This window comes from Spinacia oleracea, chromosome 5, assembly GCF_020520425.1.
Source record: "Spinacia oleracea cultivar Varoflay chromosome 5, BTI_SOV_V1, whole genome shotgun sequence".
In the NCBI taxonomy this organism is placed as follows: domain Eukaryota; kingdom Viridiplantae; phylum Streptophyta; class Magnoliopsida; order Caryophyllales; family Amaranthaceae; genus Spinacia; species Spinacia oleracea.
Genome location: NC_079491.1, coordinates 15,132,906 through 15,158,160, shown reverse-complemented (window position 1 = coordinate 15,158,160; position 25,255 = coordinate 15,132,906). Strand labels below are relative to the sequence as shown.

Genomic DNA, 25,255 nt, shown 5'->3' with positions numbered 1-25,255 from the left:
ACCAAAAAAAAAAAATTCATTAATTAAGTTTATTGAAATTTATGTTAAATTTAAAATTCAAATTTCAATTTGAATATGAAAATTTGGGAAAATTTTAAAAAGATATCATATTTAAAAATTCTCTTTCAGCTAATATATTGATGGTATACAAGATATTATGTACACTAGGTGTACATATACTAACATCTAATTTTTATGTGAAAAATACTTCGTAATTTTTTTTTTTTTTAAATGGTATTTTTACGGCTCTAATATATTTTTGGTACTCCGTAGTACATACTCCCTCCGTCCCGGAATACTCGTAACGGTTTGACTGAACACGCTTGCCAATGCACAACTTTGACCATCAATATCTTCAATTATATATTATAAAAACTTATAAAATATTAATATTTTGAAAATATATATTAAGATGAAACCAACAATATATTATATGCTAAATCTTATTTTCATATACTATAAATAAAATAGGGTCAAAATAAATTATGTGAATAGTGCAAAAAGTCAAACCGTTGCGAGTATTATGGGACGGAGAGAGTATCTGAGTTCCCCTATCCGATCCCGAGAGTTAAATAACCACGGCACCGAACGGATACAAAGCAAAAAAAATGAAAGTAGATTCATACGAGTGAATATAAAAATAAGAATAAAATTGGTCCGTAGTAGATTCCAAGAGAAGAGATAGTAGTAGATCAGAGTATCTAAATTCTAAAATTGAGGAGAGAGAAAGTAAGTCGTTGGTCAGAGAACAGAGGGGAAGACCAATTTAGAGTGGGACCCACTTTGATTGATTGTAGTAAAAACTCTCAACACAACACACTCTTCTCTCTCTTACCTTGCCTTGGCTTTGGCTGCTGAGTTGCCTACACATCTTCCTTGTCCCTTCATGTCCCCTTCCTAACCTCCCTCCCTCCCTCCCTCTTCCTTCTTCTCCCAACTATTTTCCCCTTTCCTTTTTTCTTTTCCTTTTTTTTAATTTCTCCCTTTCCTGGGGAAGGAGAGAGAAAATGGGGAATGGCTGCTGCTTCGGCGAAGTAGGCGGAAGGACGGCGGTTGGCACAAGCATGTATGGTGGCGGTGGTGGTCAAAATAAACATCATAACGACGGTCCAAACGACGCCGTTGGTCACTTTCTCAAGTCTCACGGTTACCATGGTCTTTTCTCGCAGATCGAGGTTATTTCCTCTCTCCTTTGACTGTTTTTATTGCCGGTTTTGGGTTTGACTGTACTATGAAGTATTTATGCCAGTTTATTGAAATTTAGTAATTTACACACTATTCCCATAATTGGTAATGTACTAATGTTGGTTTTGTTCAATTTTGGAAATTCTATTTGCAATTTTCTTGTTATAGTTTTCACCTTTTGCTAGAATTAATGCTGATTGGATTGGGGTTGGGATTGGATTGGATGTTTTAGTAAACAAGCTTAATTTTATTTTAATTTATAATGTAGTTGCTGAAAGTTATGATATTCTGATTGGCTTAGTTTGGTAACAATGTAATTGGTTAAAGAGAGTGGTGATTGAGTATTTAGGGGCGCCTTTCCTTGTGAAATTCCTGTTATTTTGAGCAGTTTATCGCGAAGCACGGATTCGCTTCCTGTGTTGCTGGATACACTATGTTGGAAACAGGTGCTGGATACACTATGTTGGATACATAGTCTTTCTTTGGTTGGTGTATCAGTTTTGTACCATTTTGACGAACTAGAACGTTATCAGTTAGCTAATGAGAGTTGTTTGGGCTCCCAATTGACTCTCAATTGGGCCACTAAGTCCAAAGCCCAATGGCTCTAAACAACAGCATCAAACCTACCAATGGCTATTCAGCCATCCATTAAGGCCCAAGGCCCAATAGCAATAAATGACCTATGGGCATTTATTATGCAAACACTATAAATAGGCCGCCAAGGCTCACACCTCAAGGTACGTCCAATTTACCGCCTTAAGACTACTCTTCTAGAGAACTTCTCTCTAGAATCCGAGCATCGTTCTTACTTAGGCATCGGAGGGGCTTTCCTCGGAAACACCCCCGAGGCTAGTGACTTTGCTCTTGTGCAGGTGAATTCGGACTCTACTCATTCAAACAAGCAAGATCTTCAACACATACAAAAGGGCCTTCATTCGAAGCCCATTGTTTCCATCTTTACAACACCAGAACAATTTGGCGCCGTCTGTGGGGATTTCAGAAAAAAGGAGAATTCAGAAACAAATTACCTTTTTCCGAAGCGGAATTCGCCGATAAAACGAACAACACAAGTTCCCGAAGTCTAAAGTTGGCCGAATTTCGTAGATCTGAAGAAACAAATTGCAAAGCCATCGCCGAGGAGGTGAAAAAGTTGCAGGAGGCCGGATTCATTGAACCATGCATGTATCCGAAATGGCTGGCCAACGTGGTGATGGTCAAAAAAGCGAACGGCTCCTGGCGAATGTGCGTGGATTTCACAGACCTGAACCGAGCCTGCCCCAAAGACTGCTATCCCCTGCCAAGGATAGATCAATTGGTTGACTCCACCAGCGGCCATGCACTGCTCAGCTTCATGGATGCCTTTTCAGGCTACCACCAAGTATTCATGCACCCCGATGACAGAGCAAAGACAGCGTTCATCACAAGCGCAGGAGTGTTCAACTACAAAATGATGCCTTTCGGCTTGAAAAATGCCGGAGCCACCTACCAGAGGCTAGTTGATCACGTCTTCGCCGACCAGAAAGGGAGGAATGTGGAGGTCTATGTGGATGACTCCATCGTAAAAAGCATCAAGGAGGAAGACCACGTCAAAGACTTGGCAGAGACCTTCGGAAGTCAGGGAAATACAGCATGAAGCTGAACCCAAAAAAAATGCGTCTTCGGGGTGAAGTCAGGGAAATTCCTCGGATTCATGGTGAGCGAAAGAGGAATTGATGCGAACCCGGACAAAGTCCAAGCGGCATTGGATTTACCCGAGCCGAAGACCAAGAGAGATGTGCAGAGGCTAACCGGCAGGTTAGCCGCACTAACAAGGTTCATATCAAAAGCCTCGGACAAGGGAGCCCCCTTCTTCAAAGCACTGAAACCAAAGAACCTCCCCGGAGGAGAAGCAGAACCAGTCAAGAAAAAGGGGGTCCCGAGGAAAGTGGATCCCGAACTGATATGGGAACAGGAGCAAAAAGAAGCTTTTCAGCAACTCAGAGCCCACCTAGCTCAACTGCCGACACTGGCCAGACCAAAGGAGGGGGAAACCCTGTACCTATATGTCGCAGTTAGCCCTGGAACCGTCAGCGCAGTGCTTCTTCGGGAAGAAGAAAAGAAGCAACAGCCAATCTACTTCACCAGCCGAACACTCACAGGGGCCGAAACCCGGTACCCACTCATCGAGAAAGTCGCATATGCAGTAGTGGTAGCTGCACGAAAACTGAGGCCATACTTCGACTCCCACCAGATCACAGTGCTAACTGACCAACCGCTCGAAAAAGTACTCGACAAAATAGAGAGGTCAGGAAGATTGGCTGCCTGGGCCTTCGAACTATCAGAGTTCGGCATCAAATATCAGCCGAGGACAGCAATCAAAGCACAAGCATTGGCAGACTTCTTGGCCGAGTGCTCATACCAGGAAATGCTGGATGATACGAAAAGCACTTGGGAGGTCTTCACTGACGGATCTTCCACAATAAACGGCTCAGGAGCAGGAGTTGTACTAATCCCCCCGACGGGGAAAAGCATAGAGTATGCATTGAAGTTCGGCTTCAAAGCAACTAACAACGAGGCCGAATATGAGGCCGCAATCGCAGGGATAGAGCTTTGTTTATCCCTGGAGGCCGAGCATGTTTGCCTCAAAACTGATTCCCAGCTTGTAGCCAACCAGATCCGAGGGGAGTATGAGGCCAAATGGCCCAGCATGACAGCTTACTTAGCAAAAATTAAATCCTTAACGTCAAAGTTAAGATCCTTTGAAGTCATTCTCATCCCCCGAGGACAAAACACGCAAGCAGACGCACTGTCAAAACTCGCAAGCTCAACACTCATCGACCTAAATAGGTCGGTCCTCGTGGAGGTTCACCAAGAGAGAAGCATTGACTTGCCACCCACCACAGTATGCAGCTTACGTACCGAACCCAGCTGGATGGACGCAGTAGTTGCATACAAAGAAAGGGGAGAACTTCCCGAGGATAAGCTGCAGGCAAGAAAACTGAAAAGATTCAACAAGTGGTTCATCATCAGCGCCGAAGGAGAGCTCATGAGGAAATCATTCTCTGCTCCGCTGCTAAAATGTGTGGGTCCAACAGACGCTGACTACATCCTAAGGGAAATCCACCTCGGGATATGCGGAAACCACATCGGAGGCAGGACATTGGCACATAAAGCCCTTCGGGCCGGGTACTGGTGGCCCACTATGGTTTCCGAGGCAAAGCAGATGGCAAGGAAATGCGAGAAATGCCAAAAGTTCGCACCAGCCATCCATCAACCAGCTCAAACCCTACAATCAACACTGTATCCCTTACCATTCGCACAGTGGGGGTTAGACATCATTGGTCCCTTCCCCTCAGCGACGAACCAGAAGAAGTGGTTGATTGTAGGAGTCGACTATTTTAGCAAATGGATCGAAGCCGAAGCTGTCTCCTCCATCACCGAACCTCAGGTCCGCAAGTTCATATGGCAGAACATCATCACAAGGTTCGGCATACCAAGACTAATGGTCTTCGACCACGGGAAACAGTTCGACAACACCCCGTTGCAAAAGTGGTGCAAACAGTTCGGCATACACCTAGCGTACTCAGCAGTCTGTCACCCACAAAGCAACGGGCAAGCCGAAGCTGCTAACAAACTCATCCTCAATGCACTCAAGAAAAGAGTCGAGAACGACAAAAATAAATGGTTAGAAGAGCTACCCGGAACGCTATGGTCCCTTCGGACCACTGAGAAAGAAGCTACCGGGCAAACACCGTTCCACCTTGTATACGGATCCGAAGCTGTAATCCCTGTGGAGATCGGAACAGAAAGCCTGAGGATCCAGGCATACAACAGGTATGATGGGCTCCAAGGAGAAAGCAACAACCAACTTCTATCCGAAGCTCTCGATCTACTGGACGAAGCTCGGAACGATGCAAGGACACTCAACGCAGCCTATTTGCAGAGGGTCAACAAGCATTACAACCGAAGAGTCAACGCCAGACCCCTAAAAGTCGGTGATCTAGTACTCAGAAACGCCGCCTCGGTTCAGAAAGGACGGATCCATGGCAAACTCTCAGCCACTTGGGAAGGACCATACATCATCCATTCCGAAAAAAGGCCAGGCACGTTTATGCTGAAACAGTTAGATGGAACAATTTTGAAGAACCATTGGAATACCGATGTTCTCAAGAAATATTTTGTATGATCTCTGTCTGTAAACCAAGTAAGTTGTTTAATGAGAAGAGGAAAGCCATGGGCACCATGAGTTTCATTAAACTTATCTCTATATTTATTGTCCCTTTATATATACATGCAGCCTCGGATCTGATCAATCCGAGACTAAAAACAGGATTGACTTTGCCCATTCCTTGATAAAATGCAAGAAATGACCAAATCATACACTTTAGGGAATCGTCCAGAATCCTCGGATTCGCGGTACCCTAATAAAATTTGTTCGCAACAAACAGTCGCTCGAATCAAGTTATAAAACTCCGGCTCAGATCCACGGATCGCCGAAGGCATAACTAAGAGGCAGACTAGCGATCTCTTGCCCAGGTTTCCGAACCACAAGAGATCGGAAGAACAATCCAAACCTCTGAGCAGATCGACGGATTTGAAGAGTCTGGAAACTAAAGAGTCTCTTAGCAGATCTACGGATTTGAAGAACTCGCAAAACTAAAGAGTCTCTTAGCAGATCTACGGATTTGAAGAACTCGCAAAACTAAAGAGTCTCTTAGCAGATCTACGGATTTGAAGAACTCACAAAATCAAAGAGTCTCTTAGCAGATCTACGGATTTGAAGAACTCACAAAGTTAAAAAGCCTCTTAACAGATCTACGGATTTAAAGAGCTCGCAAGATCAAAAGGTTTTTAGCAAGTCTACAGAAAGAGGAGCTCGAGAAATCTACGGATTTAAAGACCTGAAAATTGCGAAAGTACAAGTTGAAAAGAAGCAGCCAAGTAACAAACATTCATTTTTTATTCAATATTTGGGGGGAGTACAAATACATTGAAAACCTCAAAAATTGAAAACAAAATGAAACAGTTAAAATCGGCAGCCATCAACAGACAATATCGGCCTACCGAAGTACTAAAGAAAACAAAAAGAAATGAGTACAACGCAGCGCCGAGGCAAAAGGGGGAAAAGCAAGCACATGTTCGGAAGTCCTCAACTGGAACCGACCGACTCTGAAGAAGACGACTGCCCGAATCCCTAACTCTTGGGAGTCTCAGGAGCATCCCCCAGGGGAGCATCCTTCGAAGAACCCCCAGCAGTAGTATCACCTTCGGAAGTCGCCTTCTGGGCCCGAGCCTCTGCAAGAGCAGCTTGGCGTTCAGCTTCAGCTTCGTCTCGATCGGCCTGGCACTCCACCAAGTGATCCTGGGCCCTCATCCAGAGCGGAACCTTCTCATTCCAAGGGAAATGAGGCATATGCTTCGCGAACATCCGCCGAGCGCCCAGGATGCCATTCCAGTATTGCTCCCTACACTGATCAGCAGTGTAGAGGTCAATTCTCTCTTGCTCCAATTTCCGAATGGCAGCATCCTTCTCTCGGATCTTCAGCTGGAGAACGGGCACCTTGTCAGCTTGGTTCTGAACAATCTCCCGATGCTTGACAAACTGCTGAAGCCTCGCCTCCGCTTCCTGGCTCTGCTTAATGGCCGCCTCAAATTTAGAAGTCATCTCCTTGAGAAGACTGTCCTTTTCTTCAAGTTCGCTCGCAAACTTGGCGGCCATTTCTTTCCTCTCCTTGTCGAAGGAAGCTATCTTTTCAGCATCCTCCTCGACTTGGAAAGTAAGCTTCCCAACTTCGGCCCCGATCTGCTCAGCCGATTCCCTAGCCTCACGACTGTACTGAAGGTACAGTTGCTTGAGGCCCACCATCTCGGCCATGAGCTGCCCAACCTTCTGGTCCAAGACAGGGATATCACGAGCATAAGCCTCCTGATACCTCCTCAGTTGCCTCTCCTCAACCGAGCTACACTCGGAAGCGAACGAGGACCAGAAAACAGCCTGGGAAAGAAGAAAAGACGAGAAAAGATGAGGAAAGAAGAAAACAACAAACCAAAAACGGAACTCAAAACAAAATTTCCAACACTTACCTCATTCAGATAATATTGGGCCATCATAGCTGGGTTCCTCTCCTCAGCTCCAGGAACCCTCCACTGCGGGTTGGCCCGAAGAAGATTCTCCCGTGCAGCTTCAGGACCCACCAAAGATCCCACGTGAGCCATGGGGTTCTCCCCCAAAACCGGAGCTCTAGCATAGCGAGCCATCGCCTCCCTTACCTCCTCGGGGATCCGTTTCAGCGGAACATCCGAGCAAGGGTCAGCGTGGATCAGTCTATCCAGGGCCGAGGTCGAAGTAGAGCCCAAGGTCGAGTGGCGCCTCTTCCTCGTCAGACCCTGCTCGGGTTGCTCCTCCTCAGCAGAAGGGACCTCCTTCTCAGCTTCGGGAACCTCTATGTGAGCTTCGGTGAGATCCACCATCTCCTTATCCGGACTTTTCTCCCTTTCGAGAGAAACGCCAGCAGATTCTTCCTTCTGCTCGGCCACGATAGGGACATCCGAGCCAGGAACAAGGTCGGCTTCAATTGCCTCCATCACCTTGGTTATATCCTGGATCTCGATCCCTAAAGCAGCAGACGGCTTCAGCGGAGAGGGGATGGTATCTTCCTCAGCCAACGGTTGGTCCACGGGCGGCGGTTCCGCAACCACCACACTCTTCAACTTCTGCCCTGGCAAGGGCATGAAGTGAAGGAGATTTTTGGGAGGAGGCATGACTTCCGAAACCGCTTCCTACAGGGCAAACGCTCAAAGGTCAGTTTCAGAGAAGAGAGAACGGACCACAAAAAGCTCCAAGTCAGAACAAATACCTTCTCCGAAGACTGAGAAGCTTTCGCTTTCTTCGGATGCGCAGAAGGCCTCAAAAGAGTGCTGCCCTTCCTTTTGCGCTGATCCTAAACAGAGGAGACCAAGGGTCAATAAATGTAAAAGAAGACAAAGGAAGGAATAAAGAAAAATCGCGAAGTACTCGGTTCCTAGATAAAGAGATATCTATCCGAGCCGGAGATGAAACCGAAGGAACGGCACGCGGCACAGCGTCAGTCCCAGGACCCTAAAAAGATGGTCCAGGACCAAGACGTTAGCCGACGGCCAACCAGAAAGAAAGACAAACAAAAGACTTCGAGATATAGAAACACTCACCGGATCCGAGGTTGTCCTCAAATCAGGGAGCACGACTTTCACTGGAACAGCTTCGGGAGAAGAGGCAGAATCCCACGGATCAGCTCGAACTTCAGATATCCGAGCGACACCCGACGGAGACAGCACGTAATCCTTCAAGCGAGGATTACGAGGATTCTCCTTCCCGAACTTGTAATCAGGGGCCGAGTCGTGAATGGTCTTCAGATCCAAAGAAATGCCCAAGACCACAGGATCAACGCAGCTAAAGCCGTACTCTGCAGAAACAAAGCACAAAGCAAAGTCAATAAAACGAGACAAAAAGGAGGAGAACAAACTTACTAAAGCACGGTCCCAGCCGAAAGACACCTACCCCTGTCAAAAATCCTGCTGAGACCGGCAACAGCAAGAATGTCCTCCCGCAAGATATAGTTGAGGTTCGGGAGCCAGTTGGACGGCAGTTTGTAGTTGTCCTCCCGAGCCAAAAACCACTGGAGGAGATCCACGTAGTGGTGATGGTTCCGATCCGGAGCAGCCACGCTTCGCATATCAGGATCAGGAGTCACAAACCACTTCGGCGGGCGGTAAAAATGTGGATGCTTCGGATCTGTGGGCACACGAACGAACAACCACTCCGTCTTCCAATTATGATCAGAGCTGAGGTAAGGGTAGGCCGTAATGTAGTTCGGCTCCCCCTTCCTTCGGGATCTTTTGTTGATGATGGTCCACCAACCATACCCATCCCCCTTGGAAGCGTGGTTGAAAGACAGATCGTGCAGATCCCGAAACACGGCAACAGAGCATGGAAAGTTAATAAAATCGCACACCCATCTAAATCCGATGATGTGCCTCATAGATTTGGGGGTAAGCTGGGCCAAACTGATGTTGTACGACACCAGGAGCTCGGAAACGAAGGGATCCAAAGGAAAGCGGAGACCGTTCTCCAAATGATGAGTATACACAGAGATGAACCCCCTCGGCGGATGAGTCACCCGAGGACGCTCCTGGTCGGGAAGCTCGCACCAGTACCCCAAGGCGTGCTGGATTCCGTATAACTCTTCGGCTCTCCGATGGTAGTTCCCCAGCTTCGCCTCCACCAACCAATCACCACTGACCGATTTTTCCAAGGGACCATCGATCTTAGTGGTCTCATGCAGAATCGGGGCATACTTGCCCTGCGGATCAGCTTCAGTCCAATGAACTGGAAACTCAGGGTAAGAGCGGCGCACACCCGAAGAACCAGCTTTCTTACCAGAAGTTGCGCGTTCAGACACGCTAGACCCGCCAACAACATCATCTTTTGAAGCATCCCAACCAGTCGAACGCCTCTCCACCGGCCTCTCCGAAGGCCGACCCCTCGAAGTTTTCGGTAACCTTCCCGAAGGCACGTTCTCCCTCTCACTAGAGGAGCCAACGACGAACTTGCTCTTGCCCCTATTCTTTGCCATGGCCGCGAATTCTCGGTCTAGGGTTGAGATTGAGGGGTAGAAGGAAAAACGAAGAAAAAAGGAGAATTCAGAAACAAATTACCTTTTTCCGAAGCGGAATTCGCCGATAAAACGAACAACACAAGTTCCCGAAGTCTAAAGTTGGCCGAATTTCGTAGATCTGAAGAAACAAATTGCACTGCGATCGCCGGAATTTAGAGAGAGAATGGATTTGAAAGAAGGAGTAAAAAGTTCGAAAAGAGCAAAGCACCCCGTATTTATAGAAAAGAAAAGGGGCGCATCAACTTCCTCAACCCACGATCTCCACAACACAATACAACTCCCAACACTTGTCATCAATGCAAATCATCCCTTTTCAAAAAAGAGAGGGAACTTTCGGACTTCTGACAGCTGGAAACCCACCCATTTAATTCTAAATGGACCGGGTCTGGGGGGCATGTTGTTTGGGCTCCCAATTGACTCTCAATTGGGCCACTAAGTCCAAAGCCCAATGGCTCTAAACAACAGCATCAAACCTACCAATGGCTATTCAGCCATCCATTAAGGCCCAAGGCCCAATAGCAATAAATGACCTATGGGCATTTATTATGCAAACACTATAAATAGGCCGCCAAGGCTCACACCTCAAGGTACGTCCAATTTACCGCCTTAAGACTACTCTTCTAGAGAACTTCTCTCTAGAATCCGAGCATCGTTCTTACTTAGGCATCGGAGGGGCTTTCCTCGGAAACACCCCCGAGGCTAGTGACTTTGCTCTTGTGCAGGTGAATTCGGACTCTACTCATTCAAACAAGCAAGATCTTCAACACATACAAAAGGGCCTTCATTCGAAGCCCATTGTTTCCATCTTTACAACACCGGAACAAGAGTAATAAAGTATAATACACTTTGAGGCGCTTTTGCTGGAAATTCTGGTCATTTCACTCAGTTTGATTCCAAGAAATGGTTCCTAATTTTGTTTTGATGCCCCGGAGGGAAAGGGAAAATGACAAGTTATCAGATTTAGTGAAGAAATGTGGATACATTACCTTTTGTTGGTAACCGATTGGATAAGGTTTTCATACCATCTAAATCAACCAGAACATTAACGTGATTGGTGAGGCAAGTATAACAACGGGCCAATGGCTGAAGCTATGATAGTTGCCAATGGCTTAGAATTAAGAGACTTGTTATTGAAGATGATAATGTATGTGTTATAAAGGCAAACCAGATTCCAGAATGAATGAAAGGCTCCTTGGAAAATTAAAAACATCATTGACGATTTCTTATTAGATCTCCTTAAGTTGGATATTTCCCTTTGATCTTCATAATTTGGCCGCTAATTTTATGGCCAGTTACGGAAATTGGGCACAATTGCACATCCTTTCTGTAAGAATTAGCCTCCCCACACAATGTAAAAAGTCTGCAGGATGCTTCAGTGCTTCACCAGTTTGATTCAAATGTTTTCTTTCTTCCAGCATAGGAAAGCATTCTAGTTCCCAAAACCTCTCATTTATTAAGCTTAGATGCCTAGTTACCAAAAACACTACACAGTGATCGACTAGGCTAGTTTCTTACTTGACTAAGAATCCCGGGGTACCTCAAGGGTCCTCAACTCAATGTCTGCATGGCATCTCAGCAAAGCTGTATCTATTATGTTGTGTTTTTATCAGTATGTTCAATATACATGGAGCTCTTGTTAGGATATCCTTTTGGCCCATATGCAGAAGAAAATTCATAAAAGGCCTTATACTGTTGTTTGACAAATGGCAAGTTGACAGAAAAGACTTTTGGTGTATAAGGTTTTGTGTACCGAGAGGCAGAGAAATTTGTGTACCGAGAGGCAGAGAAATTGGAGAGAGTCTTAAAAAGCTCTTGGTGGCTTTGCATTAATCAGAGTCGTGGTACCCAGTTTAACAGGCTAGATAGATTGTTCTACAGATTCCTAGGAGGTTAAAGGACTAACATCCTTTTATTTCTTTAGCTGCTAGACAGATTTAGATACAAAATCTCCAGAACTATTTTTTGTGACCAAGTAATTAATTATTTATAAAAGTCTCATTTTCAGCACTCCTTGAGACTTTTTGTCGTTATACCAAGCTTAAGTTGAGGAAACTCAAACCTTCCTTTCAGCAAGGCCTTCTTAAATATGTCTGGAAGCCGACACTGTAACGTGCAATAAATAAGCTTCACCTTCTTTCTTGTTCTTCATCTTAACTCACATGAAACTTCAATTTCTTATGCTTGGTTTACTACTTTACTGTACAAAACTGCATTCTTTGCAGTAACAATTGTTGACCTGTTGCCATCATCTTTGTAGCTTTTCCTCGTTTATAGACAAAATGCAAGATGATGATAGCAGAACCTAGAATGTCTTTTGGCTTCCTTGGTTGCTAGAGTTTCAACTTCTTGTTTCTGTGAAATCCATGAACATACTACTCCCTGACTACGTGAGAAAATATAAACAAGTTTGCTTTCTATTTCATCTATCTATACACATAATGGCTGTCCGAATATGCTATAGCTTCAGGTGTCATACGATGGGAATACGATGTCGAGTTTTGAAGTTTTTTTTCAGTATCCTTGTAATCTTCTTGCAGCACTCATATAAACATCACTTGGGTTAACTGATAAACCTTGACAGCAAACTTACCTTATAAAAAATCAGGCCTGGTTACTTGAGACTCTGTTCTTTTGAACCTTTTTTTCAGAATTTCATGTCATGTTAGGTCTAATAAGTTCAGCTCGGCTCAGGTCAACTTAGTTCATTTTGACACTAGAAATAAGTTCAGTTAAGTTGAATTCACTTCAGTTCAGGTCCAATAAGTTCGATTCAGTTCAGATTCATTTAGTAGACTTTCTGCTGAGGTTCTCTACGGCCTTGGATCAGCTTTCCTCTACCTATCAGATTTAGACGGTTTTTTTTTGTTCATTTATAAGCGATGTTGTAACAGGCCTGTAGTGCTGCTTCATAAACTTCATTAACATATGAAGCATATACTTGGTTTAGAAGTGAAAAACTGAAAATTACATCTTCTGGTTGTTCACTAAACCCAAATCACTCAACTCAAAAAAAAAAAAAAACTATCACTTCCTAATGTGCAAGGATAATATGTGGATTCTTTCCCGTTACCAGAAAACTGTTAACAGAAAGCGGCAAAATAAGCACATGATCTTTGCCATCCTTTCTTATGTAGTGAATATGTCATGTTTACTTTTCATAAATCCTTGTTCAAGAACGAGTCATTTTTTCTGTACAGTTCTTGCAAGGGATGTTTCAGGCTGTACTAAGACTACTAACTACTAAGATCTACTTAGTTATGCACCTTTTCTTTTTATATTTTGACCGCAAGTTCGGAAGGTTGCTCTATGTAATTATCGTCCTCAAGCTCTTCATTGTGGAAGGCAGAATTAACCATTTTTTAGTAGCTAAAGCTAAGGAGTCCTGGGTATGTCCATATTTCCACAGGATTGATGGTATTTCATAATCAGTTCTGGTTTGTTGAGAATATCGTTATGACAAATAATCTAGCCTTGTAATAGTTCACCAGACCAATCTAGATTTGATATTATTTCATTCATCTTTAAACCAACTTTTTGGTAAAATGTCCATTCATTCAAGGGAGGAGGAAAGAGGCCCTGGTGAACTGTAATTCATTCACTCATTCATTTACATCAAGATTTTTGGGAGGAGTCTTTTACCTTTAAGAATAATAGCATCAGGACTTGATGGTGACCATTAATCTATACAGGAAATGATACTGGTTTATTATGGTCTGAATCCATGTTGAAGACATCACTGGCTTAGCTCATTTACCTATCAACCGTTTTTTCTTCCCAGTTACTGATTGCGTCGTAATTGAAATCCACATTTCTGCTCTTCCGTATTACATACTTCTCTACATATTAAGATTGAAGACCCTGTAGCCTTTTTCTTGAGTTTTCCTTATCAAACTTTCTTATTCTTTTGAGTGGAATGTGAGCATTAGTCTGTTATAATCTAAACCAAGTACTCAAATGTTTTTCTGCTAGTCACTGCCTAGAATTTCTTCAGTTTGCACAGAAACAATTGTATGACTGTTGGTCTGTTGTGTTCCTCCTTTTCAGTACAATTATTTGGGGCATGCAGTTGGCTTTCATTTTCATAGAATCATCAGACTCTGATAAAGTGCATTCCTTTCTCTTGTCCTGTTTTCCAATTTTATATTCTCCAATTAGCACCTACTTTGTGTTTACATGAGGGCTTTGAGCCTTTTGGAGACAGTTGTAACTTCTGATCTCTCTTTCATAAAATATACCTTGGTCATCGGGTGAAATCATAATTTAACAAGTGAAAAATAATTGTTCTGGTACTCGATAAAGTCTAAACATCAGGGTGAAACAGCGAGTAAAAACTTACTAAAAGTAGAATGTATTCTATTTATTTATATGGGACATTCAGTTTTGGTAGATGTCACCTTAAATATGGACGGAGGACATAATATTTAAGATTCATAAGACATCAACTGTTCTGACTAATATTGAGTATCGTGCTTTAGGACATAGTTAATAAGAAAGTCTGTGTAATTTGTTACAGGGTGTTTAATAGATGTCAACAGTTGCAAATACAATAAATATTTGTGTACAGCAAGCAAATTGCTCGAAATACTTTCATCAAGTTATCTTCTTAAACATTATATAATATGTAGTAAAATAATTATATAATAGAATTATGGTCAAAATTAGCAAGTGTTAACCAAGTACAGTAGCTTGAAATGAAGAGATATAAAATTACACTTCATTACTATTCTGGTGATTATTTCTTCTGAATAGCAGAGTTGCCTACATTTTGATTGTACTTATGTTAATTTCTGTGGCAAAGTTGATATTACACTTATGGATTTGGGGATAATCTTCACTATAGCTCAAGGGTATAAAAGTCCAATGAATTTTGTTTATTCTATTTTCATTCAAATATGATAATATTGAGCATTGCCTGTGCCTATCTTCCGCCAAAGAACTAAGCCGGTTGGATCCCCCTGGACCCTCCCATACAACGAGTTTTGGGTGTAGCCTTGAGCCCAACTGGTGTCCATCCTCCATTCAGATTTCCTATTTTCTTAATCATGGAAAAAAAAATCAATTTTAAGTTTGAACCTCAAACAACTAGACACTTTTGACCTACAGCCAATCAAGCAGTAATATAGGTTCTATGCATAGTGGAGCATGATGATTAGATCTTGCTAACAAGTCCTCCCTAGTAAGTGCTAACACTTTCTCTGGTGCTATTGTGCAGCTGTCATTATCAGCTTCAAGCTTACGTGACCGCGACGTGCTTTCAAAGGTTTGTTTACCTAGACCTTCTGTGTTATGTTAATCTGTAAGTTTTTCTGTTTGGCTTGTACAATTTCAGTTCACATCTGACGCTGATATTGTTGGTATTAAAATTCTAAGAACGATTGAAACTATTCATTTTCATGTTACTTCACATTCCATAAAGTAAAAGTCTAGTTGTTCTCCAAATTTTGCATTAATGTTTAAACTAACATTACCTTGAGATGAGCATATAATTTCTATATGTTTTTATGTATCTAAGTGAAACTGGAACAGAGGAAATACAAGGTTGTGCATGGCTCAATCATGAAACATGTTCTTATTTAATTGTTCTGAGTAAGGAACTCAAATTAGCAAGTAAAGCTGTTTGAATAGTAGAAAGACTGTCTGAGTTTTGATCATGACTATGCATCACTTAAGCATCAGCTTTTAAAATGTGTTTTTAGTATTAATACCGGAGGGGGGGGGGGGGGGGGGGCAAACAATATGCTCGATAAGGAAGTAATGGAACCAAAATCAGCGAATAAAAGTTATATGATTGGCAGAAGACTTTCTGAATTTTCATGTCTGGAATTTGCAAATCTAAATCTAACTGTTTGTCTTATTACTAAACTCTTTGTATTTTTCTAAGGGAGGATTGCACGTCTGACCTATATATGGTCATCTTGGCCGAGACTCATTTGTTGGGAACATTTTGTTGCTGATATTTTGTTGAGACTCTTTTCATCCCGTATTTGATTGGGTTTTTTTTTTTTTTTGGTTTTTTTTGCTGATATTTCTTGCACACATGTAGAGTGATCCAATGGCAGTGATTTATACACAAGGAAGAAATGGTAGGCTTGAAGAACTTGGACGGACAGAAGTTGTTTCCAATTCACTAGATCCTACTTGGATTGCAAAGCTCAATGTAACATATCATTTTGAAATTGTGCAGACACTAGTGTAAGCTCCTGAGTTCCCTCTTGATCTCCTGGTGTATGTAATGAAATTTTACTTGGTTTTATTGACAATGAAGTCAAATATCTCTATTTTCAGGTTTCACGTTTTTGACGTTGATACTCAGTTCCATAACGTAGATGTACAGGTACATGCCAGGCTTCTGCTCTCAGTAGTTTCAATCTGTTTCTTCATTGTGTTTTGAATGATTGATGTTATGTGAACTCTTTGTTATGTTTGGGATTTCACATAGAATGGTTAATGTTTGGGAATCTCCTTGTAGAAACAAGTTTAAGATTTTGAAGGCAAAATATAGTGTAAATATTGTCCACTTTTGATTAAACTGGGCTGTAAATTCAGCCTTCACTTCTCTCACCGTCTCTCCTGATGTAAGCGTTGTGAATATGTTCCTTACTACATATATTTGGTATATGCGAGAATTGCATATTTGAGATCAAGAGCCTTGAGGAAAGATTTATGCCCATATACATATGAGAACGTGTTACCATATCTGGAATTGACAAATTGATCCATCCTCCAGTCTATTTTGGTAAACTTGTTTCTTCGAAACACTTTTTATACAGTTTTGAGCTAATAAATTGACCAAAATAACCTGGAAGTGGATCATCGTGGTAATTCTTGTGGAAATATGCCTCATTCCTCATGTTAGTAGCTAGCCGACAACTTCGTTTCATCTTGGATTCTGCTGCTACCAAACTTACTCCTATAAAAAAGTATCCTTGAATGCAAAAATCGACTAGTTGACCCAGCTGAAAAAGACATGATGTAGGATACACCTCAGGAAATGATATTGCATGTCCTAATCTTGAAGTCAGGATTGAATAATCATGGCTTATTTTCACTCTCATTTTATATTGGAACTTTAAAGCAAACTTGTTGACAACAAGATTGATATTACGTGAACTATATCCAGTACTACTTGTGTAGTTTCAAGCAGAAGACATCAGTTATATGACATATTTTAACTCCTGCAGACACTTAAATTGGATGAGCAGCAATTTCTTGGCGAGGCTTCATGTGCATTGTCAGAGGTATACCTTTGTCATCGACATGATTTCCCTTGTATTCTAATTCAGTATTCGGTGCCGCATTTCGCTTTTGAAAATTTTACCCCCGCCAGAAAATTTGATCTCCACATTGGCATATTGTTCAGTGTATGTAACCTCATGACAATACAGTGATGTGTATGTAGATCCTAAGATTGAGGAATAATTTGAGTATGATAAATTGGACCAATCTCCTGAATTCTGATACAGGTTGATGATAGTCGTCTTCATAATGTCTCTTTTTGGATATGTACCCCGTCTCATCTTTATATAGTTACGTTTTTAATAATGAATCGCATCATGCCTTCTTTGATAATGAGCATGTCTTAACAAACAATCAGTTTTATATGCGCTGTTGCTTGTCATACTTGGTGCCGAAATTTGCTGTAAACCATTGTTGTTCAATGGATATGCAGGTAGTTACCAGATCTAACGGATTATTGACATTAGACCTTGTGCAACATGATGAAAATTTGAAAGCAACCCATCCGAGAAGCTGCGGAAAGCTTACAGTTCATGCCGAAGAATCTATTAACTCAAAGATCACAACTGAATTGTTATTAAGATGTTCAGACCTGGAAAATAAGGATCTCTTCTCTAAAAGTGTATGGAATTAGTTGCTTTCCTTCTTTTCTATCAATGCTGTGCTGTCCGGAACTGTTTTTGAGCATGCATTGTCCAATCATGTTCTGCAGGATCCCTTCTTAGTGATATCTAAAATTGCAGAGAGTGGTATACCTATCCCAATTTGCAAAACGGAAGTCGTAAAGGATAATCTGGACCCAGCCTGGAAGCCCGTGTTCTTAAATATTCAGCAGGTTGGCAGCAAGGTATGTGGAGCCTACTTTACTTTCAGATGCATGTCAAAGTTTTTCTCGGTTTTTTGATATCTGGTCTATGCGGAGAGATAAGTTTAACTATTTTTTTTTTAATATTGTATTAGTGCACGCTTTATCAGAAACTTGTCAACATATTGTCTAATTCCAACTGACATTTTTAATTTAAGCCATTCTTCTCGGACTCTCTAAGTAGTTAAACTGCTCATCTTTTGCATGCAGGACAGTCCATTAACTATTGAGTGCTTTAACTTTAACAGCAACGGGAAGCATGATTTGATTGGGTAAAAAGACATATTTTCTTGAATTTTTAGTCTATATACTTAAGTTACTGTATTGAATTTGTTTCAATAATTTATCAGGAAAATTGATAAATCTCTAGTTGATCTGGAAAAGATCCATTTGAGTCAGAATGGTGCAAATCTATATCAACCTGCTCCAACTGGACATGATTATCACAACAAGGTTTTAACTTGGGTTACATAATTGAAATTTAATTTTTTTATTGACAAGCTCTATCTTGTATGATGAGTTTAGCAGTATTATCCCAGGACTTGAAAAGCAAACTTTTCGTGGACAAGTTCTCGGAGAGTGTCCAACACACTTTCCTTGATTACTTGGCTGGTGGATGTGAGTTGAATTTCATGGTGGCCGTTGATTTTACAGGTGAGGCCGTATGCACTCTAGGATCCAACGTTCCAAGCTTCTTTATGAATTGAAAATTTGCTTTCATTCTTTTTCTATTTTGTTGGTGTTTATCATGTGTGTGAAAAGTTCTTTTACTTTGCTAAAAGAAAGGGAAACAGACGAATAGATAAGTCAAGTAGGCTACTCTTATTGCAAACTGGTATTAGGATGGATGCTCATTTGCACTTATCTGCTATCCACTTATCCTCCCTACATGCAAATGTAGGCTTTTGTAGAAAGGCAGAGAAGTGAAACTTCAGTAGTGATATTTATGACACGCAGTAAGTTCTGACTCGGGTATCTTCTTTATCAGCTTCAAATGGGAATCCCCGTCTCCCTGATTCCCTGCATTACATTGATCCATCAGGTCGCCCAAATGCATACCAGAAAGTAAGAAATGATAAATATATATAGATTACCCTTGAGATCTAAATCTATGAACTGTAGATAACGATGAGCTATTGTTCTTTTAGGCAATTTCAGAGATTGGGGGAGTGTTGCAGTTTTATGATTCAGACAAACGCTTTCCTGCTTGGGGTTTTGGAGCACGTCCAATTGATGGTCCAGTCTCTCACTGCTTCAACTTGAATGGTAGCGAAAACTACTGCGAGGTGCGGTAGTCAACAATACTTTTTAATCAGATCAGATTACCTCACTGCCTTCTTGGGTTGTTGAGCCTTAAATGTTGTTCAATTTTCAGGTTGATGGGATTCAAGGAATCATGACAGCATACACAAGTGCTCTATACAATGTTTCACTCGCAGGACCAACCCTTTTTGGTCGTGTTGTTACTGTTGCAGCTGATATTGCTAGTCAGGCTCTTTTAGAAGGACAGCAAAAGTACTATGTCTTGCTAATAATCACGGTAAGATACATTTGAAAGCAGAAACTTTTTCCTTTTAATTGATATTAGATTTTTGTGCATGGGTTTGGGACCATGCATTTTGACCTCCTGATGATCAGTTATGCCAAAATGACATTTGTCAAATTGGAAGTCTTTCCAAACCACTTTGATGTTGAGAATGCTAATGAGTGTTGGAATTGAGCTCAGGAACTACTCTATGAAATTTTTATTGCTTTCTCATCATCTTTTTTACTCTTCTTCAAGATATGCGGATGATTTTCCCGGGTTAAGGACATAAATTGGAGTGCAATGGTGCTAAATTGATTCTGCATTCATAATCTAATTCAACTTATTTTCAGGATGGAGTGATAACAGATCTTCAGGAGACAAAGGATGCTATTGTAAAGGCATCTGACTTACCTTTGTCAATACTCATTGTTGGAGTTGGAGGAGCCGACTATAAGGAAATGGAGGTATGTATAGTTGTATACACTACAATAAGCAAGCCTTGGGTGGATGGTTTGATACTTGACAGTAATATACAAGTACAAGACTTATGTTCTGTAAATCCTTCAAACTTCTCTTTTTCGCAGTTTTTAGACGGAGACAAAGGAGAAAGGCTCGAGAGTACAACCGGGCGTGTTGCATCTCGTGATATCGTGCAATTTGTCCCATTTCGGGATATCCAGGGTTAGTAATTTTATCTTTGAGCCTGTTAAATACCCAGTATTTGGTTAGTTACACTGAGTACTGAGTTCTGTTTTGATTGCAGGTGAAGAAGTCTCTGTAGCTCAGACACTTTTAGCAGAATTACCAACACAATTTTTATCTTACATGCGGACTAGGGGCATTGAACCCAAAAGCATGATATTGTAATAACTGTACATATTTTATTTTTTATTTTTTTGGTATTTGTTCGTGCTTTCGGTGGTTAATCGAGTCAAAATTATGAGCACAATGCCAAATTTTTCATTATAATGCTTTTGTTAAGTTTTCTTTCCATTTTATTCCTTCTTTATGTGTAATTTTTTGTCTCCTTTAAAAGGGAGCAGGAGAGAGAATTGTGTCTTAGGCAGAAACAATATTCGAATGTAATACAAAGCAATGTTTGTTCTTTACAAATATTCTTTCTTTTTTCCCCATTTGTTCTGGTGTTTGGGGGAACCAGGGAGACACAAAGGTCCATCCATGCACATATTACATATATAGGGTATAAGCACTCTTTCAACTTTTTCTTAAGATGTGATTATTAATTAAGATGACATTTTGTAACAGATTCACGTTTTTTATAGTGTAATTTAGCAATTATTGGTGTGGATTGCTTCGTGGTATACCTGGATGTATAATGTACACCTTACTGTTGAATATCTCATGTTAATATAAATTGAAAACTTAGGTTCATATATTAACATGAGTTATTCAACAATTGCTGTAATTAATGTTTTACTTAGCTTAATATTTCTTCTCTTTGCCCAATAGATGCAACAAAACAACTATTGTCGTTGTTTGTTAATTGTTATAGGGGAATGGGAAATACAGTTACAAGCCTTCTCCCCCAACTCTTACTATTTTCTTCTTGATAAAAAGGGAAAGAAGAGGCAAATACTAATAAATGAATATTTATTCTATGAGATTAATAAATGGCCGCTTGTTCTTCCCTTCAAGCAAAAAAAAATGTTATCCTGTGACTCTGTGAGTCTCCAAGACTGTCTTTAGTCATAGATATCTTTAGTTACAACAACAACAACAAAAAAAAAAAAAAAAATTGTAATCAACATGATAAATTTTTTGATGAAAAGGCCTTGAATGATTAATTTTCTTGTGAATTTGAATAAAACTGTGGTCAAAATAAGTACTCCGTGATTGTAAATAAGTAACTAGTTGTAGGTATTGAGCGATGCCTCAGGGTTACTTCATAAATAAACACTTTTGATCTGATGTGTAAAATTTCTAAAGGATATAATATGTATTCAAAATTTCAAACTTATTTAATATATTTTCTAAATTTGTGAACGTATTAAAAACTTTCGCATCAGTCGGTGCAATTATAGCAACTTCAAATCTTCAATGATGAGCTATAAGATGTTGTGGCTAAGTTTGTCACGTCAAATTTCTAGCTACAATGGATTAAAACTACGGAGTACAAGTTATCACATTGGTGGGCTACGATACTTTGTAGCTCTCTATAATATTTAATTTAAATAATTTATTTATTTGAACTATATTTTTTTGAGCTACGTAGCTCAAAATAGTTACAAGGTTTTAACAGCGGCTTATGTCATTATTGTATCAATGGTGGGCTACATGCTCACTTGTTCTTTTTTTTTTTGTGAGCAGGTCCATTTTGTAATCATTGGAGTTGCTCTTAATAGTTAATTTAGCTTAATAAATGAGAATTGTATAAATCAATTGATAGTTTAATTGTTTTACAAGTGAGATGTTTAGAATCGAGTACGATTCACGTTTTTAAATGGAAGATGAATATTTGAGTGAAAGCTAGTTAAATATATAAATAGAGAACCATTAGTAATAAATAGACAGACAGAGAAAATTGATTTTGTCACACCTCTATATGAGTAGAGCATGAAAAATTGTGCTCTTACGGTAGATATGCCAAAATCGTTTCTCGTAGATAGATAGATATATATATACTTCCTCATTTTCTTAATAAATACATCATAGTCCGTATTGATTTTTCATACTGTTTATTTACTAATTTGATGCATTTATCGTAAAACAGAGGAAGTAAATAGAAGTAAACGAAAAGATATTTAGAAATAGAGAGAAGAAAGTGTGTGACGCGGTTTAGGCTAGAGAGGTGGAAATTGAGTGGGCATGCTGACAAAGTAAGAAACAGTAGTTTGGTGTGGAGTACTCGTTTCTTTGTTAGTCGTTAGTGGTACTAATCACAATTCACGAGGAGCCCAAAAGATCTAAATGGGTTCGATTCACACACCCTTAAACAATAATATATGTAGGTAACATAATTAACAACTAACTGAAATTTTATCATCTACGACTAAGCTAGACCCCTCCTTAATCATGACCAATATCAACCATTTTTCTTGCTCCTAATCATGGAGTTCATGGCCCGAACGTTCTAAGGAATGCTCATCAAATCAAAATTGGACAAGTGGCAAGAGTAAAAGCACTTTCTTTGCAAAAGAAAATAACCGAGTTGCAGGTTTCTTACGTGTGTTCAAAGTTAAATGTTCCACGTACTTCAGAGGAAAAAACGAGGAGGGTAACCACTAACCACTAACCACTTACCATACAGTTTTAGGATAGAACCCTGCAAACTTTATACTCTCTGTATTTTTTTTGGATATTCTCAATTAAAGATGTAATAAATTAATGTTTAATAATGGGTAAAGTAGGAAAAATCTGATGAAGTATAATTATTATAGGAAAAACGAGTAAGATCGTAAAAAATAATTGTCCAAAATAGAATAAAGTACAAGTGTATACATAATTAAAAATAAAAAAATAGAGGGAATATGTGTTTATTAGAATTGTTGTTAGGAATTAATTTCCCTGAAAAAAGAAACATTTTGATCGATTCCCTAATTGATTTTTCATTTGGGATATTAATGGATAAAAGGAAAAATAGATAACTGGGTGTTACATAAAGTTTCGTTAACGTTTACTTTAATTTATTCTAATTTTTTCACAATGTATTTTTTACCATCTTAATCCCATCCCCCTACAATATCCACAATTTTCCCTTTATTTTCTCGGCTCTTACTTAGCTATTTTATCCATTTTTTTCTCAAAAGATTTTGCACATCGCAGATTTACAATATTATTATTATGTGACGCTGTCTTGATATGCATAAAATAAAAAGTAACACTGTTAGTCTGTTACTATACAAGTTACCTTAATTTGTTCTCAATAGAAGTTACCTTGGAAATTATAAAAATTATGCCGGTAAAGTAACTAATTTGTCCTTATTAATGTGGACTCTAACGAAGTTTGAGCTTGTTTTTTCTTTCATTGTCATTATAATGGTATTACTCCCTCCGTATTTATTTAAGGGATACACTTGCCTTTTTCGGTCGTATTTATTTAAGAGATACACTTGCCATATTTAGTAACTTATCAACTCCACCATCTAACTAAAATAATACATCTAATTTACTCTATGACCCACCATCCTATTAAACAAATAATTTCAGAAACCCACCCCACCTCCCAACCCCCAAAATAACATGATCCCAATTTATTTATCCAAATTTATTTACTTATTAAAATATCTACCAAACTTCACTTGCTTTATTACACTACAAAAATTTGTATATTTTATGACAATCTAATAACGACGGATAAAAATCCCGTCGTAAAAGGGCTTTTGCGACGGGGATAACAACCCAACAAAGACGGGAACAACCGTCGCAAATGTCTTTTACGACGGGTTAACGACGTGATTTTCCATTAACGACAGCCCTCTTTTATGACGGGTTCGCGACGGAAAATCCCGTCGTTAATCAACAATTATTGACCTTTAGCGACGGGATTTCCCGTCGTTAATAGTACAATTTTTTGTAGTGTTATTTTATTTCATTCAATTCTTCTTCTTAATACTTGTGCCCGACCAAGTGTATCTCTTAAATAAATACGGAGAGATTATAAGTTAAAATCTCAATTCTTATGTTAGGGTGGGAATGGAGGAGGTGGGAGTTGAGAACTTAACTACAAGGAGAGTACTCATTCAATAAATTAGTATATACACGATAATTTGAAATGTTATACTAGCTAGTAGAGCTGTCAAAACAGGTCATCGGGTCGGGTTCGGGTCGGGTCATCTCGGGTTTCGGGTTATGATCAGGTCGGGCCGTGTCGGGTCAATATTTCATTCGGGTTGAGTTCGGGTTCGGTCGGGTCGATTTCAGGTCGGGTCATATCGGGTTTTTTTCCTATCCCGGGTTCAGGTCGGGTTCGAGTCGGGTCACATTTCGGTCAGGTTTGATTTCGGGTTCGGGTCTTATCGGGTCGGGTTTAAGTCGGTTTGTAGCAGATAATTTCGGGTTCGGGTCTTATAGAGTCGGGTTTAAGTCGGTTTGCAACACAGTTATTTTCGGGTTCGGGTCTTAGTTTGGATCGGATAATAATCAGATCAAATAGAATTCAGATCGGGTCACTCTCAGGGACGGGTCAAACTCGGGTCTGATAATTAACCTATACATTTTAAGGATTTTATGTTCTAAAAAATTTTGTTTAACTTATTTTAGAGTTAAATTTTTCAATATTTAGCAATAAATAATTAAAATAGATATATCAATGAAGTTAATATTTGGTCGTGTCATTGATAACTCGGGTAAATCGAGTAGCGGGTTCTCACAGGTCGGGTCAATATCAGGTTTCATCGAGTTACAATCGGTTTCGGGTTGACATCGGGTCGGGTATCAAATCGGGTTCGGGTCATTGTTCGGTCGGGTCAGTTCGATTATCGATCATTTTCGGGTCGGGTGTCGGGTTCGGGTTCGGGTGTTACAACATCGGGTTAAAATCGGTTATCGATTTTTTCGGGTCGGGCACAGGTCGGATTTCGGGTTACCTGTTTTACCGTAATTTCGGGTCATAGTCGGTTACGGATTCGGTCGGTTCAGGTCGGATTTTCGGGTCGGGTCAGTTTTTGACAGCTCTACTAGCTAGCCTAACTTTTTATTTACCCATCTTACTTTATCCATCTTATTTTTACGCTCACTCATTTTTTTTCAAACTTAAATAAAAACAAGAGCTTACAATATGTGAATAGAACATTAAAAAAACGGGAGTACTATTTCATATCATATACGTAGATATTATATAACAAAAAA

The 25,255-nt window shown here is 40.2% G+C and overlaps 1 protein-coding gene across 1 annotated transcript; it reads left to right on the top strand.

Moving 5' to 3' along the window:
- The first annotated feature begins 732 nt into the window (after positions 1–732).
- Positions 733–20,560, top strand: LOC110784609 (protein BONZAI 1). Its single transcript, XM_021989057.2, has 16 exons — positions 733–1,175; positions 15,031–15,078; positions 15,862–16,010; positions 16,104–16,152; positions 17,000–17,056; positions 17,488–17,676; positions 17,767–17,901; positions 18,130–18,191; positions 18,270–18,372; positions 18,459–18,573; positions 18,908–18,984; positions 19,068–19,205; positions 19,295–19,459; positions 19,798–19,911; positions 20,032–20,128; positions 20,211–20,560. Exons 1-16 carry the CDS (start codon positions 1,008–1,010, stop codon positions 20,312–20,314), a joined length of 1,770 nt encoding a protein of 589 aa, XP_021844749.1. The 5' UTR covers positions 733–1,007; the 3' UTR covers positions 20,315–20,560.
- Positions 20,561–25,255: the final 4,695 nt, after the last annotated feature.

Excerpts from the sequence above, each read along its gene's own strand:
- LOC110784609 (XM_021989057.2), top strand. The coding sequence starts at position 1,008 with ATGGGGAATGGCTGCTGCTTCGGCGAAGTAGGCGGAAGGACGGCGGTT. Across the intron at positions 1,176-15,030 it reads GTCTTTTCTCGCAGATCGAG|CTGTCATTATCAGCTTCAAG; the intron begins GTTATTTCCTCT and ends GCTATTGTGCAG. Across the intron at positions 17,902-18,129 it reads TTCAGCAGGTTGGCAGCAAG|GACAGTCCATTAACTATTGA; the intron begins GTATGTGGAGCC and ends TTTTGCATGCAG.